Here is an 18,452-nt window from a genome sequence, read left to right as displayed (position 1 = left end):
TTAACTACATTTTATCTAATTTTTTTATTTCTCTATATATTAAAATTGATAATAGATAATTGAAAATAAAAATAAATTTCTATTAATCAGGCAAAATTATTAATATTTATTTTGTATATTTTGAGTGTCTATTTTGAACTATTAATAAATAAAATTTTTAGTTTTTTCTTGATCATTTTTGTAAAGTTAATACAAGTTAAATTTGAGTAAGTAAAAAATCATAAAATTGCTTTAAAATACCTCTTGGAGCAAATATTATTCATAAATTTTCTGATTCATCATTCTTGGTCCACAATAAGTTTTTCATAATTATTTATACTACTAAAATAATTATTAATAAAGATGTTCCTTAAAAAATCAAATACATAAAATCTTCAATTAATCAGAAACGAAAATATTAATAATATCAAATATTATTTAATGCTTGTTTTACAGTTAAATGTAATTTAATATAAAAGTTAATATGAGTTTTAAATTAAATTAATTTGAAAATTTATAAATGAAATATAATATCTATTGAAAGAAATAAAATTATTAAATCAATTCTAATTACCTACAATAAATTATAATTAGATAGCAAAAATAGTTAAGTGCTTCAAAGATAATTGTTTCTTTCTTTAGAATTTTACTGAAATAAAATTAGTTTATGTATGACATATATTTTAAACAATCTGTAGAGATTATAAATATAAAAATGCTTATTTGTTCAATAAAGATCTCAAATGAAAGAAGTAAATGGTCCCATAAAATATTGACATACACATAAATAAAGGCACTGATTCAGAACCATCGATATATAGGAATACTTAAAAATCAGTTTTTCAGCATTCATATAGGGCACGATGTTTTTATATCGTCCGTTCGTACACATTTTTCGCATGTGTCGTCTCCAATTTCCAACAACCGTATCAATCAAACTGGACATAAAAGTCTTGATATCGTATTCAAAATCTATTCATTGTAGTTTTATGCTGATTTTACGGTTTGTGTTTCGCATCTGCTTGAAAAGTGCAGCTACATTCATCAGTTTCAACAAAAAAACGTGAATCGTACACATTTTTTTCGATCGCTTCTGTTTGAATTCAATTGGTGGCGTGGCAAGTAAAACGTCCCGTATGCCACAGCTTATTTAAAATGATTTATTTGTGCTTTCAAGATGTGATTCGTGGAATAAAAATATCCGGGAGTAATTTTATTATCGCGCTCCATTACCGGCTTTGTCACACTTCCCGTGGAGTTTTGCGTTTTGAGTAATGTTTTATTATTTTCCACGGATGTATAATGCAAGGGATGTAGAAGTTGTAACGGATGACATTGATGCATGCCGCCTAATAGCATAATCTCGCCATCTAAAGGACCAGACGCACTTTCTCCTGCCGTGAAACTTTTGTCGTCGTTATTTATGCCGGCGATTCGTCTTCTTCATTGAAAACATCGCGAAATCTATCCACTCCGATCGAATTTGTCAGATGGGGCCCCGTAATCCCGATGTGCGTACAGGAAATGGGGGGATTATGCCGATAACGGGAGGATCAGAATTTACGGCGGAGGGAACGTGATGATTTTTAAATTTCGGACAAAATGTTCATTATCTTTTTGGGGATAAATCATATTTCATGAATATTTACTTTATTCCCAATAATTAAAAACTTTGCCAGCAACGCACATTGTATATGAAATGAATTGTGTATATTTATTTAGTCATTAGTAATATTGAGCGTAAGCTCCGTAAAAAGTTTTGTAAGACATTTTTCAGAAGTTTGAACATTTTAAAGTAGATAAATTGAATATTCTATTTTTATTAAACAAATTTTATAAGATTTTGTAAATAAAATTGGGGAACTTTTTTAGAACTATACTGCAAAAAAACTCAACAATAATAGATTTATTTAAAATTATCGATATTTTCTTATGGTATCTTATCCCACAAGGAACTGAATCTGACGTCTTAGTTCATTAAGAGTCCGTGGAGGGCACAGTAAATTTCTTAAGTGTTCCCCATCCTATCCCACACAAGTCTGATGATCTTGATGGTTAAGGTAGTAAATTCACATGGGAGGCTTCCATGAGGTTAAATGTATTCCTGGCAATATGGGGATGGGCATTATCTTGCTGAAAAATTAGTCTTCTTATCTAGGGATGAAAATAAGACTCCAAAACGTCATCTATGTATTGCAGAGACGTCAAATTGGCACTGATGAAAACTGAAGGTGACATGTTACTATAAGCAACAGCACCCCAAACTGTTACACTCATATTGCTATGAATGTTACTCTCCACAGTAAAAGGAGGATCATGTCTTTCTTTACGTCTTCATCTTATTAACTCATCATAACGGCAATAAATTCGTAGGCCAAAAGACTTTATCAGCAATCATCCGAGTTGAACTCATCCTGTCCCTTAAAACCAATAACCTAAGACGAAGGTCTTGTGGCTTTGTGGTAGTTCTGGGTCTTCCGGAACCTCTTGCTCTACCTCTTCTACCAACTTCACTCTATGACTGCCAACATAGTGTACAATACTCACATTTCTGTTCTAAACCTTTTTCTACACAAAATTTCTACTATTGGTCACTGTTTTATCTCTATCAAACTCGCTTAATTGGCTAAAATTATTTCTTTTTCATACCTTGGGCATTTTAAACATTTAGTATAAATTACTAAATAAAACAAATTGTGTCAAAAACTAAGCTTGTTTGAAATAATATAATGAATATTGGGACAAAATAAATTGTTAATTTTTCAAAATTTACCTTTTTTATATATTAAATTATTGAAAAATATAAAAAAAATCACTAAAATATTTTTTAATCCAAGTTTTTTATTGTGAAACTTATTTATTAGTTTTGAACCCATAATAATAATATTATACTAAATTAAATAGTTTTTTTTATAATTTTCTATTTATTTTAACAGTTTTTCATAAAAAATTACTAAAGCAGATTTTACTTTCTATTCTTGCCTTCGGAACTTCTTTCGCAATTTTTTATTCATAATTTAATGAATATTGGAACAAAATAAATTGTTAATTTTTCAAAATTTACCTGGAGGGCACAGTAAATTTCTTAAGTGTTGCCCCATCCTATCCCACACAAGTCTGATGATCTTGATGGTCAAGGTAGTAAATTCACATGGGAGGCTTCCATGAGGTTAAATGTATTCCTGGCAATATGTGGACGGGCATTATCTTGCTGAAAAATTAGCCCTCTTATCTAGGGATGAAAATAAGGCTCCAAAACGTCATCTATGTATTGCAGATACGTCATATTGGCACTGATGAAAACTGAAGGTGGCATGTTACCATAAGCAATAACACCCCACATTGTTAAACCCATATTGCTATAAATGTTACTCTCCACAGTAAAAGGAGTCTTTCTTTACGTCTTCATCTTATTAACTCATCATAACGGCAATAAATTCGTAAGCCAAAAGACTTTATCAGCAATCATCCGAGTTGAACTCATCCTGTCCCTTAAAACCAATAATCTAAGACGAAGGTCTTGTGGCTTTGTGGTAGTTCTGGGTCTTCCGAAACTTCTTGCTCTACCTCTTCTACCAACTTCACTCCATGACTGCCAACATAGTGTACAATACTCACATTTTTGTTCAACAGCTTTTTCTACACGAAATTTCTACTTCTGGTCACTGTTTTACCTCTATCAAAGTCACTCAATTGTCTAAAATTATTTCTTTTTCATACCCTGGGCATGTTAAACATTTAGTATAAATTACTAAATAAAACAAATTGTGACAGAAACTAAGTTTGTTTGAAATACCATAAAAATATGAAGAAAAAGCAACAAAAAACTGACAATAGGTTTTCCGATTGACTTTTTTTTACAGTTTGTATATTACTCTTAGTTATCTCCTTTAAATCTTTTATATAATATCCCTCCAGTTCTTTAAAGAAATGCAAAAAATGCGCTTAAAGACGGCACAATTAAAACTAAAATCAACAATTTCAAGAAGCTATTGTACAATAATTTAAGCGTAATCACAACTTTCCATTACAGCATTTAAACTTTTCAATTTAAGTTGATTAAAACGGTTGGATTTATACTAATTAACCCCATACTTGTTTTGTAGTTATAAAAACCGTCGGTCATCAGTAATGAATAAACTGGTGAAACTGCTAAAATGCAGACAATTAATAGAATGCTTTAGGTGGCAGGATTTTGCGTCGGGGAGGCATAAACATCCGGAAGACAATTTGTAAAAAATATATATTTGACTTGGGGAAGTTTTCCTCGCAAGGTGTACATCAAACGGTTGAGCGTTGAGATCCCGTTTCGGAAAGTTCGGTAAAAAGCTTTACAGAACAACCGCTATATTTTATCGCATGATAAAACTTATATATAAGTTCGCCAACTTAACACATTAGGCCTGTCTGTTCTGTGAGCGACTCCTGCTGTCTATATTTTCCGCGAAAACAGATAACAAGTCAACTTACGAGAAGCGGTCCGGGTTGACAGCGGAATTATCTTATACAAATTTGATGTTTTTGGCGCAGCTCACACTTGAAAGTTTAACAAGGGGGTGATTACATATTCATTGGATCGATACTTTGTTGGGTGCATTATTTTTAATAGCCACTCAACGCAGAGCGTAAGATTTTAGAAATTTTACTTTGCGCAAATGAGACGTCGAAACCTGCATTTGTTCTCTTTGTGTTTTACGACGAGGGCGTATAATTAAAATGCTCTGCAGGCATTTTTATTTATCTTTTAATTGCCCGATCATTATTTAATTAAAAACTGTGTCAAGAGACGTGTTGTAAAAAGGAGCCCTGAAAATGCAGGGGCGAGTTTCCATTGGCCTGGGAAATTTATTAAATTAAATGACGCCGTGATGTTTTATTATGATTTTCGCTTTCACGGGCATTTTTATTTGGGATGTTTTCATCTCTGTGTCACTTCGGATTAAATGTTCAAAAGTAATTTCATCAAATCCTGCATTTTAGAATTAGAAATTCTTGTTATATATTGTCATTTTTTAAAATTATTCACTTCACAATTACTTTAATAATAAATTTAATTTTAATAAAATTCACTGTGATACTGATTGATTATTAGTAATTTCTGAAAACGGGAAAAATAAACGTGTACACTCATCGTAATTTTATTTAAAAATAGGTATTTTTTAAAAATGTTACAAAAAATCTTGTTTTTCTAAAAAAAATAAAATGTAACAAAATTTAAAGTTTATAAAAATAAAAATTTGACCTTAATATGGGATATTTCTATCTCAACTACGAATGACAGCCTCACAATTTCTGTACATTCTCAAAATTTAGGTTCGAATTTTATTTTGGTCCAAATACTGAGAGATGATCCACATCCTCTAAGTTATCCGGACGGTTAAGATGGTCCTTTAGACGTCTCCCAAGAATGAATATATATATGATTGTTTCAAAAAATTGACAATTTTTCTTATTTATATCGAAAATCTTGTTGAAATGGTAAAAAAATACTGTGAAAGTTACGGCTCTTAATATTAATGTTAAGAGGTGCCACATTGTAAATTTTAATTTTCCGTTTAAATAACACAGGAACGGAGTTCTCTTGGATTTTAAAATTTTTTAACTCTCGTTAGAGATAATATTTCAAAATGATCAAAACAGATTTTTATAGAAAATTTTAACGCTCTACAAAAAATGTCTCTTACAGTTTTTTGATATAATCATTTTTTCAAAAGTTGTTTAACATTAAAATTGGATTGATTTAAAATTTTGACATTTTTCTCATTTTCTGACGTAACCATCAACTTTATGGGAAAATTTTATGTGATATTTTTTGTAGAGAATTCAATTTTCTATAATTTATCTCCGAAAAAGTTTTTGATATTTTTTACAGATCATAAGTTACGTGCTGAAAACTAAAAATTTTATTCAATAAATGTTATTTTACTGTTTAAAATTAAGCATTTTATTTAAATAAATAGATTTTTACTAAAATATTTATTGTTTATTATAATCAAAGTAGTATATATCGTTACACTAACAGACTTTTGCTACAATTTTTCTGTATTCACTTATAACTAGCAATAAGTATCGTAATTGCTCTTCATTTTTCGTGAAACACTTATTGTTAGTTATACAGTGAATACAGAAAAAAATTGACAAATTGTAGTAAAATTTTGTTAGTGTAAGGATATATACTACTTTGATTATAATAAACAATCATTTTTTTCAGTAAAAATCTATTTTTTTAAATAAAATTCTTAATTTGAAACAGCAACATTTATTTAATAAAATTTTTAGTTTTCAGCAGATAACTTATGATCTGTAAAAAATATCAAAAACTTTTTCGGAGATAAATTATAGGAAGTTGAATTCTCTACAAAAAAGTCATATAAAATTTTCGTATAAAGTTGATGGTTGCCTCAGAAAATGAGAAAAATGTCAAAATTTTAAATCAATCCAACTTTAATGTTAAATAACTTTTGAAAAAATGAATATATCAAAAAACTATAAGAGACATTTTTTGTAGAGCGTTAAATTTTCTATAAAAATCTATTTTGACCATTTTGAAATATTATTTCTAACGAGAGTTAAAAAATTTCAAAATCCAAAAGAACACCGTTCCCGTGTTATTTAAACGGGAAAATAAAATTTACGATGCGGCACCTTTTAATATTAATATTAAGAGCTGTAATTTTCAGAGTATTTTTTTTACCATTTCCAACAAGATTTTCGATATAAATAAGAAACAAAAATTGTCGATTTTTCTGAAACACTCTAATATATATATATATATATATATATATATATATATGATGATCCAATTTAAAACCTCTTATCAAAGAAGTAAATAATTTATATTTTTTAATAATACAAAAAACAGGGAAAATATTAATATATTTATAATTTATATATTATAAAATACGTTTACAGTATTTAATTATAACTTAACTGAATTAATGTGAGTTGTATGCCCCGATGCAGCGAGAACTAATATATTTCTTTTGTTTCAGATAATCAACAAATATGGCGGCGTTCGTTGCGAAGCAAATGGTCGGGAACAAATTAAACGCGGTTAAAGGTAAATAATTCTTCATGTCCCACCGTAGACGATTTAGTTTCCTAGATGGGTAATATCCAGGCACCGTAACGACCCGCCACTTATTTTTATTTCTGCAGCTGCGAATATAAAGTGCGAAATTATAACAGCTTCCCGAAGCTGCCAGAAACAGTGACATTCGCCGTAATGTATGCGATATTAACCAAAGACAGATAGACGCACTGTGAAATGGCGTAGGTCAAAGGTTGGCCCCGTTTTCCCCTCGGTTCTTTGGAAATCCCACACCATGGGACAACGCTATGCCAAGAAAAACATATTATACGTTTGTTTCTGAACATTTAACGTTGAGTTTTACGTTCGGAATTTCGCGTAAGTGCTTGAACACGAATTACTCGCATTAAACTAAGGCCGAGATTTAGTTATACAATTTTATCGCTTTTAAAACATGGCCAACGTAAATCTGCTAGAGTGATGCATTACACATTCCCCCGTGCTGGAATTTAAACCCGTAATGCGGCAATGCATTATATTTAATATAAATACCTGACGGGGACTCGTAATTTCTGTTTTAAATCAATTTAGAAAAAATCCGACGTCTGAAAATGGGAAAAACTGCCGCTCCGGAGCGGATTCACTTAAATGAGAATATTTCCATAAATGAATAAAATGGATTTTATTTTATTTATTGTATGAAAACTGAATGTGTATAACTTTTTTATCGCGTTTTGTGTATTGCTCCATCGGGAATAAAATTTGAATTCATTGCCGACAAGTTTTAAACGTATCACTTCCAAAAGCTATAAATCAATTTTGATTTATCAGCTTTCGTTGGCTGAAAATTATACGGCGGTATAATGTTTCTGAGCAGCTAAAGAAACTGGGCCAATTTCGGATATGAATAAATCATGTTCAATTGTTTTTAAAAATAACATTTCCAAACAGAAGACAAGCTTAAAACAACATTGTTTTAAATTGTATCTTAAGGAATTTATTGGCATCGTTCATTTATTTTTAGAAAAATTTTTCTTCCTTTATGGAATGATTTTATAATTAAATGATTCTCTAGATAATACTCACATTTTTAGCAACAACAAAAATATATAGAATTTTAAATTAAGCTTTAAAATTTTGCTATTAACTGTAAAAAACAATTAAAAATTATAATGATTAGAAAAATTAAGGATTAAACTTAAATAGAATCAATAAATTAAAAGACAAAAAATATATATAAAATAGAATAAAAATATATATAGAAAAATAAATAGAATAATAAGAAATTAAACTCATAAAATCTAAAATAACCTATTAAGTTAAGTTTAAAATTTTAATAATCTTAATAATTTTAATAATTTTAATAATTTTAATAATTTTAATAATTTTAATAATTTTAATAATTTTAATAATTTTAATAATTTTAATAATTTTAATAATTTTAATAATTTTAATAATTTTTATAATTTTCGCTATTTTCATATTTTTTGTAACATAAAAATTACAATTTTTATATTATTTATAATTTTTATAATTTTCATAAATTTTTTGTAATTTTTATAATTTTTATAAATTTTATAATTTTTATAATTTTTATAATTTTTATAATTTTTATAATTTTTATAATTTTTATAATTTTTATAATTTTTATAATTTTTATAATTTTTATAATTTTTATAATTTTTATAATTTTTATAATTTTTATAATTTTTATAATTTTTATAATTTTTATAATAAGTTTTATAATTTTTATAATTTTTATAATTTTTATAATTTTTATAATTTTTATAATTTTTATAATTTTTATAATTTTTATAATTTTTACAATTTTTATAATTTTTATAATTTTTATAATTTTTATAATTTTTATAGTTTTTATAATTTTTATAATTATTATAATTTTTATAATTTTTATAGATTTTGTAATTTTTATAATTTTTGTAATTTCTATAATTTTTATGATCTTTATAATTTTTCTGATTTTTCTAATTTTTATAATTTTTCAAAAAACTAAAAAATACCTATTAACAAGTTCAATTAATTAAATATACACATATATTTAAAGAAGTAAAATAACAAATTTTAAAAAAATATGTATAAAATAATAAAACATTTAAATTATTAAATTAAAAAAAAAATGATTCATTTAAATTTATATTTATAATAATATAAATAATATTTAATTTAGATTTAAATATTAAAAATAATTAACCTTGAAAAATAAAAAATAACCAATTAAATAATATTAGTATAAAAATTATTAATTTAAAATCAAAAATTAAGCTTAAAAAATTAAAAATAACTAAAAAAAAATATGTGTATTGCTTCAATTTGTTAGACAGAAGTAATATAAAAAGAAACATCTTAAAATTAAATAAAATGTTGATGTGCACGTTTACTTTTTGCTCCTTGTGCTCGCTTCCATTGGGATTTGAACTTATAGTGGGAAATGGAACTGTGACAATCTCGAAATCAATAAATCAATTTCATTTTATCACTTTTCTACAGAAAATATAAAATTCCATTACGGACGACTTCAAAGACCGAATTGATTCCGCCGCTGATAGATCCGGACATTTGATTAGACGACTCGTATTTGTCCTTCGCAATCGGATTCGCGGATTTTTAAAATCAAAATACCCCTGCACGATCCATCTATATTTACGTCCCAATTTCGGGATGATAATCGGCAATTTGCGGGGCAATAACACCCCCGGGGGTCACACACCACAGAACATCTTGGTCAGGAGACGAGAAAAGGAAAAAAAATGGGGGCGAACGATTTAGTGCAGGCCCAGGCCTGGGGCCCTTGTTAGTCATCCTCCCAGGGCATTTCCATTCAATTTCAACCTAATTTTCCTTCGGCACGTGGTCGGAGAATATTTTCACATCGTAAAACGGGATCGGTTACAAATTGAATTCTTATGGGTACAAAATGTGGGTCGAATCAATACTGACACTTTTAGGTCTAAGTAATTACTTACCCTTATCTTTGATACTCTTTTTAAGATGTATCAGTCCTTACTTAATTTTCTCCATCTGTTGTAAGCTCTGGCATCTTTGAGGATTATCGGATAACTTTAATATTCTCTTTTTATATTTTTCCAATTCCAATGATGTTTTGCACAACTTTAAACTTTAAATTTTTATATAAAGATGTACAGTAGTTACCACAATTATAGCAAATTATTAAAATGTTTATTGTTTATTATGTTATTATTGTATTTTTTAATATTCTTCACATTAAATAAAAAGTTAAGTTATAGAGAATTAATTAATTTTAGGTATCTATCGACTCACATTTAAAAAGTTTAATGTATGGTACCTTAACTTAGAAGATTGAAGGTGCTTTTTGCCTCAAAATTTGTTCCTCTAACAAAAAAGCTTGATAATTGTTTACAATCGCAACTCCATCTATTTTTGGCTATAAAAAATCGAATAAACATTTTTTCATATATTTTTTGTAATATTTTGCTCTTCGGTGCATTAAAGAATAAGTTCGAGTAAAAAAAAAAAAAATAATATATCTTAGAGAAAAATTAATTTAAAATTTAAATTTGAAAAAAAATGCTGATTTTTGAGATTTTTGCTTGAAATTTTTATGAAAATATTTTTTTGCCTATTTTTTTCTAAAATAACATGTTTTCAAAAAAAGATAAGGTAACGTAATTTTTTCAATTTTTATGAAATTTTGAAATTTTAACAATTTTTATATCATAAAAAAAAACAAAAAATCTATATTTTTTGATAATTTTTTAAAATGTTCTATTTTTAAAAAATCAAAATTTAATAGAGAAAAATTAATTTTAAATTTAAACAATACTAATTTTTAAGATTGTTTCATCAAAAGTAGAATATTTTCAAAAAAAAAAAAAAAAAATTGAAACCCAACCTAGCCTAATCTATTTTTTTTTCAGAAAGTTCATTAAAAATAGAATATAAATAAATTAACAATAACTTAATTTTTAAAATTAATACAAAATTATTGGCCTAAATTTGTACGCAACTTTCGACGCCTGAAATTCCAAAAATGGATGATAAGTAGAAAAAACACCAACACCAACGAATTTCTCATAAACTTTGATTAAACTTTAAATAAATATAACCTTATCTGTTAATGGTAAAATAGAAATTGTATAAAACGAAATATTAAAAACTTTTTTTCTCAAATTTTTTGTAAATTATTGAAAATTAATAATAGAATAAATTAAAAAAAAAACATGAGAAGTCACAAAATAAATAAATATTTTTTTATTAAGTTCCAAAAAAATTAAAAAACTACGTAATTGACAATTTCCTTTTGAAAATTTTTTGAAAAAATTTCTGAAAAAAATAGGTTAAGTTAGGTTGCTATTTTTTTTTTCTTTTTTTTTAGAAAAAAATAGATATAATTCAACTTTAAAATTAATTTTGATTTTTTTAAATTGAAAAATAGATGAAAAAACATTGATTTTTTGATATAAAATGTGAAACACAAATTTAATAAAAATTGTTCAAAAATTGATAATATTATCGATTATTTTTATTTTTTTTTTTTTTTTTTTTGAAAATATGATCTTTTCGATTAACTTTTTGAATAAAAATTGAGATATAGTACAAAAAAATTTTTTTCTCAAAAATTTCAAGCAAAAACCGTCATTTTTTTCAAACCAAAACCACCTTGTTAAACATTACTTTTAAATTTGGTTGCTTCCAAGATCTTATTCCATTTTCTGTCGTCGTCTTAATTCCAAACAATTTGAACAACTTTTTCGTTGTCACTTTTTTTTACGACTTCGTGCCGAAGTGTCTTTCTTTAATAAAACCCTAAAACTTTAACAAAATACACATTGTGCGCGACCAAGAACAACGACTAATGAAACTAATTACCGCTTAAGGAAAGACCGTTCGTTCGAGATATCCGACCCGATTCGTTTGGCGTCTGGACGGTTAATTGGCCGACGACCGACGAATCGAGTTCATTAGTAAAAAGCGCCATGTAACATGATCCAAGATGGCATCGCCACAAGATCCTATTAGTTCTGTTAGTTGCGAACGGCTTGATGGCGATGAGTTTTCGAAACTTTATCAACTCCCCGTAATTTGTTTTGTAAATCCGACTCCGTTACTTTTGTCTGCATGTGTGTCTGTGTGTTTTTATTAATTATTAATGTAGAAGTTCATAGTTGCTGTCGTTCGTGATCCTTTGATTTTTGTGGCTATCTGATTATGGGGAACTTTGGGGACTGTTGAATTAGGTTATTTAATTCATGACTGATTACTGATTTGCGGAGCGTAATCAGGCTTCGCATTATTCCTTTATTGATTGACTGAAAATCAAGTCAATAATGAATTTAATGGAGATGAAATAGCAGGATAAAAATGGTAATCATACTTTTATCTTTAATGCAGGTTAATTTATTTTATTTCCATCCATTAATTCATTAAATATATTATCAAAAAGTTGATAGCTACAAACGTGACAGTGACAAATTAATTAATAGCCCACTATAAAGTCAGTTATTTAATCGGATAGTTAAAATTAAAATTATTACTGAACTATTAAAATAAATGGGACTGGTTCGTTAAAATTGGAGTGCTGCATACCAAGAAATTTCGATTATGAACTGTACCGTTTGGAATGGACGGATCTCCGTCTGCCATTTGGAGTGAATAATGGAGCACTCGAATTTATTTTAGTAAATTTACTATCCACGCTCCATTTATTTGAACGTCCCCCTTGCGCAGACAAAAACTGACCTAAAATAGATTATCCCTATCTCTGTTGGCAGCGAATAACATTCTCGCTAGATAAAATACCAATTACATAAAAACAATCGAGTTATAATAGGCCGGAATTTAATGGTCAGTACACCACCGTGGCAACGCAAACGTGAAAAACGACTACGAAAGAGATAAACCGCATCTGTACCGTATTTCGGTCGTGCCGCAACGCAAAATATATTCAAACAATAAATTAGTTTTATTTGCGCCAGAAACGGAATCCTTTTATGAAACATTATTCAAAGGGAATTGTTCCGAAAGAAAATGTAAGTTGTCAAGATGGTATACACATATACGCTCTGAAGTATCGCGGTTGGAGGCGAAATAGAGCAAAATCCAAGTTAGTTAGTTGGGGAAGTAAATTTTTCGTCTGGGTTTTATTTCGCTGTACGAGTGTAAAACAAAAAAGAACGTACGCTTATTGTGTGGATTGCATGAATGGCCTTACGGTCTGATTTCTACGACGGGTTTTATCATTTCTGGATCATAATTAAAATATTCGTTTTCTGTATTTTATTTATACACGGTTCGTTCATTATTAATCATGTGCAGAGACAAAAGGCTGAAGTTCAATTGTCTCTGTTATATACGTACCTTTTTATAAATTTTCAGTGAGTTATTGGTAATTTTAAAAAAGCCTGGTTTTAATTATATGTAAAGTAATATTTTTTATTTCAATTGACTTTTTAAGATCAAAAAGATTAAAATTAAGATAATTTTGAAATAAAATTCTTTATACTATATACGCAATAAAAATTATAATTTCCAAAATTTAAAAAAGAACGTTTTGGGATGCTTTAATAATAAAAAGAATATATTTTAACTTGGCTTAGGTTATGTAATGTTAAGTTAGGTTAGGTTAAGTTAGGTTAGGTTAGGTTAAGTTAGGTTAGATCAGGTTATATTAGGTTAGCTTTGCTTAAGTTATATCAAGAAAAGGTTGTTTTAATGATGATACTGATTAAAATCAATGAAAAATTATTAAAAATTAAAAGAAATAGTTATCATGAATTTTCTACGATTGTTTAAAAATTATTCTACAGACAACATAATTTAAAATTATGGAATAAACAAATGTTTTGTGTGGAAAATTTATTCTGAAAAATATAATTTAAATAAAAGCTTCTACTTTTTAACTATTCAAAAAAACAAAAAAATTGAAAAATAATTTAAAAAATCTTAAAATTTTGAAACGTTTTTATTTGAAATTACCAATAATAATATTCTAAATATTAAAATATTGTTATATTGATTTTATTCAATATTAATTAAATAAATGATTGACTTTACAAAAACTAATATAATTTAAAAGAATAAAAATTTATTCTTGAAAAATAATTAAAAAAAATTCAATTTTAAAATATTTGTATTTGAAATTACCAATAATAATATTCGTAATTCTAAAATATGGTAATATTGCATAAAATAATTAAGTAAATTTTTACATTTTAAAAACAAGTATAATTTAAATAAATGTAAATTTATTTATTAATTTAAATGAATATTTGAATAACCATTAATTTGAATAAGTATTCTAATATTTAAATATTGGAATTATTGAATATGAATTTGAATATAAGAATTAAATGAAGTAATAAATATTCAAATATCTCCATTAAAAAAAAATAGATTAACAAAAGTACAGAAAATATAAAAAAGAAAAAAAAATATTATTTTTTTGGATATTTGGAATGATTTATTAAGAAATTTTTGAAGAACGTTTTCTTGACAAGGTGCAGAAAGTATAAAAAAATAAAAAAATATATAAATATTATTCTTATTGTGAATAATGAAACAATTTCTAAAATGTGCAATGTAAAAAGTACCAAATAATTATAAAAGTGATACTTATAATAATATTATAAAAAAAAACATATTTTAAAAAGATTGTAACATTTCAACAACTTTAAAATTGCTATGTTAGAAAAATGATTCACATTTAGGAAATTAAAAATGATAATTCAATTTTCATTAATTGAAATAAATATTTGAATTAGCCCCTTCTTTGATAAGGTAAAAAATATAACAAAAATTGGTCAAATTATATATATGTAGTTGCCTTTTTATTTAGACAACACATTATATATAATTAAATTTCAATCAATTATTAAGTTTTATATAAAAAAGTAAATTACAATAAATTTTTTATAATAAAGAAATACATACATAAAAAGAAAAATACCTGAAAAAAACTATAAACACTTTAAACAAAAGTATATATATATATATATATATATATATATATATATATATATATATATATATATATATATGTATAATTTTTACAAATTTTGTTTTATTTTTTTACCTTATCAAAAAAAAGGTTAATTAAAATATTTATAAAAATTCACAAATTTGATAAAATAAAGGTATTGATCCATTAATTTAAATAAATATTTGAATATTATTGAAAATATATTCGAATATTCAAATTAAATGAATTTATTTTATCATAATTATTCGATAGTTTATCTTTGCAATGATTTGCGTATAATAACTATGAAATACTATTGTAAAAAGGTTCAAAAATATGATAAAAATCAGAGACTAATTGTTGTATTTATGGACAATAAATGGGAACCAACTCAGAAATAATTAAAAATTTAATTTAAATTGTTCTCCTTAAACTGCAAATTTTGTTATACCTTAGTTTTGTTACTAATTACTAATTTTTTATAGTTATAGTTTAGTGTTTGTGGTTTATGAAAGGTACCTTTGTCGCTAGAACCTAAGTGAGTTTGCTGGGAGGTGATGGCCGATACTTTTTCTTGTGGCTTACAAATTCCGAACAAACGGGAAACTTCTTTGTACCAACATTGTTTCGCTAAACAACAAGTAATACGACGAAACTGTAAACCGATCGTCCGGCGTCTAGACGTCGTTCGAGCCTTTTAAGAAAAAACAATAATTTCCAATCAAGTCAGATGGAAAATAAGAACAATAAGTTGAACGACGTAAACAACATAGCAGCTCGGAGGCCACTCACACAAATGGATACGAATGACGGTGTGTGATTTTCTGCGTGACTTGCCCCGCTCGGTCTTTAGTGTCCCAATAAGAAAGGCAAATACAATTTTGTAGAGTGTGCAGAGACTGAACGAAGGCAGACACTAAAAGAGATACATCGATTCTGTAATTCGACACTGTCGCTGAAATTCCAATTTAGAAAACAGCCAGTGTCAATATAGCCTTGAAATTAGGCTGTTTATAAACGCCCTATTTGCACAGGAAATGATTCCGGTTCCGGTTGCTTCACATTCAATAATGGCCCTTACACTTATTACGTCTTATCTGTGTACACTTTTATTTAGCTGCATTCGACCGTTCAACGAAATTCTAAACTAAAGCAAATAATAAATATAACCGGTCAGACAATAACAAATGGCTGTGCACGGACGACTTGAAATAAATAACCGAACATGATATTATCGCAATTGTATTTTATAAATAAATCAAAAGTGTACACAATGGGGAAGTGCAATAATTCATGTTTCCCGGTCGTTCTTCTTACATCGAAGGAATTGATTCCGTGCAGATAGAAAACGTTAAAGTAAACAAACGTTTTAATTAAAACTTGCAATTTTTAGGGCTGCATCTAAACCCGGATTTCGGCGAAATCCGCAACGGATTCGACTTCTACCAGTTTCCTTGGAAGCAGTCCAAATGGGGGACTACATGCTATTAAAGTCGTATTACTATTTGCAATGGAAATGATGAAATAAATTTGTCTATAATCCATTCATTCTAAGAACAAAGTATGCGCCATTACAAATTAAATTTTATTGCCCATTTAAGACGCACATTTCAGCATCCTAGACGTCTACTTTGTTTCCAAAACGGATAACCCAGATAAAAATCAAATATGCATATGCTGCAATGTATAAAAAAAAAATAACAGCGAAGCGAAAAATTGTAAGGCGGTTAAAATGGTATAAACGCCTTTTACTTGCGGAATCCTTACATTCAGATTAAAGAATATTTAACTTTGTAATTCAAATTAAGATATAATTGAAGAGTCTTAAAGCAATATTTAAATCGAGAATGGAAAAGTTAAAGAGGATATTAAGGCGAGGTCCCCGGATGAATTTACATAAAAAGTACGGTTACGATAGTGTAATTTCTCAAGAGGTTACGTTCCCTCAGCATATTTTCGACTCCGAAGACAAAGATGTTTAACGGTGTATTCACAATTAAATATTGGAATTATGGTACAATTCTTTATGGATTTTTTGCATTGATTTGATGGATCAATTTTATTCTGATTGTCTCTCTGATTTTTTTCGAGAAAACTTGTAAGTAAAGCTTAAGAATATTGTTAAATTATTACAGATAGTAATTTTACATTAGGATAATTTTCAATAATAATAATTTATTTATTTTTGAAATATTCACTGTCGAAAGAAACAATTAATAATAATAATAGTATTTTTTTGTAAATCTGGGGTAAAACGAACCCCCATTCACTAAACATCTTTTCACAACCTTTGAACTAATGTCAATCCTTGGTCTGGATAACTCTGAATTACCATTTATCAATCCAGTTTCACTTCCAACTATAATTATATAATTATAATAAGATCATTAGTTAATAATGAATCTAAATTCGCAGAGAGCAAAGGGAAACTATAAATTAAAAAGTTGCTATAATTTTGTCCATTTAAATATATAAAAGTAGACAAAACAATGGCAGAAAAAATAATAGACATTATCGGTTTATATTATATGACAATAGTTTAAATTCTTAATGTTTTGTACTTTTCTAATTATAAATAAATTTTTATTGCGGGTTTAACAAACTTTTTTTTGAAATTTTGTCCTGTAGGATATTTAACGTAAGCTAAACCATCATTTTTTTATAAATTAAAATTAGACTCGTCACTAAAACTACTCGTTCCCACTGTTCTGTGGTTCACTGAATAAGACTTCCTCATTTTTAGTAGAAACCATTATTTTTTTGTAGATCTGGGATAAAACGAATCCCCATTCACTAAACATTTTTTCACAACCCTTGAACTAATGTCAATCTTTGGTCTTGATAACTCAGAATTATCATTTTTCAATCCAATTTCACTTCCAATTATAATTATATAATTATAATAAGATCGTTAGTAAATAATTGATTCAAATTCGCAGAGTGCAATGGGAAACTAGAAAGTAAAAAGTTGCTATAATTTTGTCAATTAAAATATATAAAAGTAGACACAACAATGGCAGAAAAAATAATAGACATTATGGGTTTATATTATATGACAATAGTTTAAATTCTTAATGTGTTGCACTTTTCTAATTATAAATAAATTTTTATTGTGGGTATAACAAACTTTTTTTTTTAAATTTTGTCCTGTAGGATATTTAACGTAAGCTAAACCATCATTTTTTTATAAATTAAAATTAGACTCGTCACTAAAACTACTCCTTCCTACTGTTCTGTGGTCCAATGAATAAGACTTTCACATTTTTAGTAGAAACCAGTATTTTTTGTAGATCTAGGGTAAAACGAACCCCCATTCACTAAACATCTTTTCACAACCCTTGAACTAATGTCAATCTTTGGTTTTGATAACTCTGAACTATCATTTTTCAATCCAATTTCACTTCCAATTATAATTATATAATTATAATAAGATCGTTAGTAAATAATCGATTCAAATTCGCAGAGTGCAATGGGAAACTATAAAGT

The 18,452-nt window shown here is 27.0% G+C and overlaps 1 protein-coding gene across 10 annotated transcripts in view; it reads left to right on the top strand.

The window, feature by feature from the left end:
* The window catches only part of LOC109597654 (complexin), a 326,764-nt gene that overhangs the window by 172,094 nt on the left and 136,218 nt on the right, over positions 1 to 18,452 (top strand). For all 10 annotated transcript variants that reach the window (XM_049967336.1, XM_049967332.1, XM_049967338.1 and 7 more), the window contains one exon: positions 6,972 to 7,039. In XM_049967336.1, coding sequence (XP_049823293.1) covers positions 6,985 to 7,039 — 55 coding nt within the window. In that variant the 5' untranslated portion in view covers positions 6,972 to 6,984. The remainder of the gene's footprint in view (positions 1 to 6,971; positions 7,040 to 18,452) is intronic.

This window comes from Aethina tumida, chromosome 5, assembly GCF_024364675.1.
Source record: "Aethina tumida isolate Nest 87 chromosome 5, icAetTumi1.1, whole genome shotgun sequence".
Taxonomy (NCBI): Eukaryota; Metazoa; Arthropoda; class Insecta; order Coleoptera; family Nitidulidae; genus Aethina; species Aethina tumida.
The sequence above is the reverse complement of the archived record's forward strand: the minus strand, read 5'-3'. Positions and strand labels throughout refer to the sequence as shown.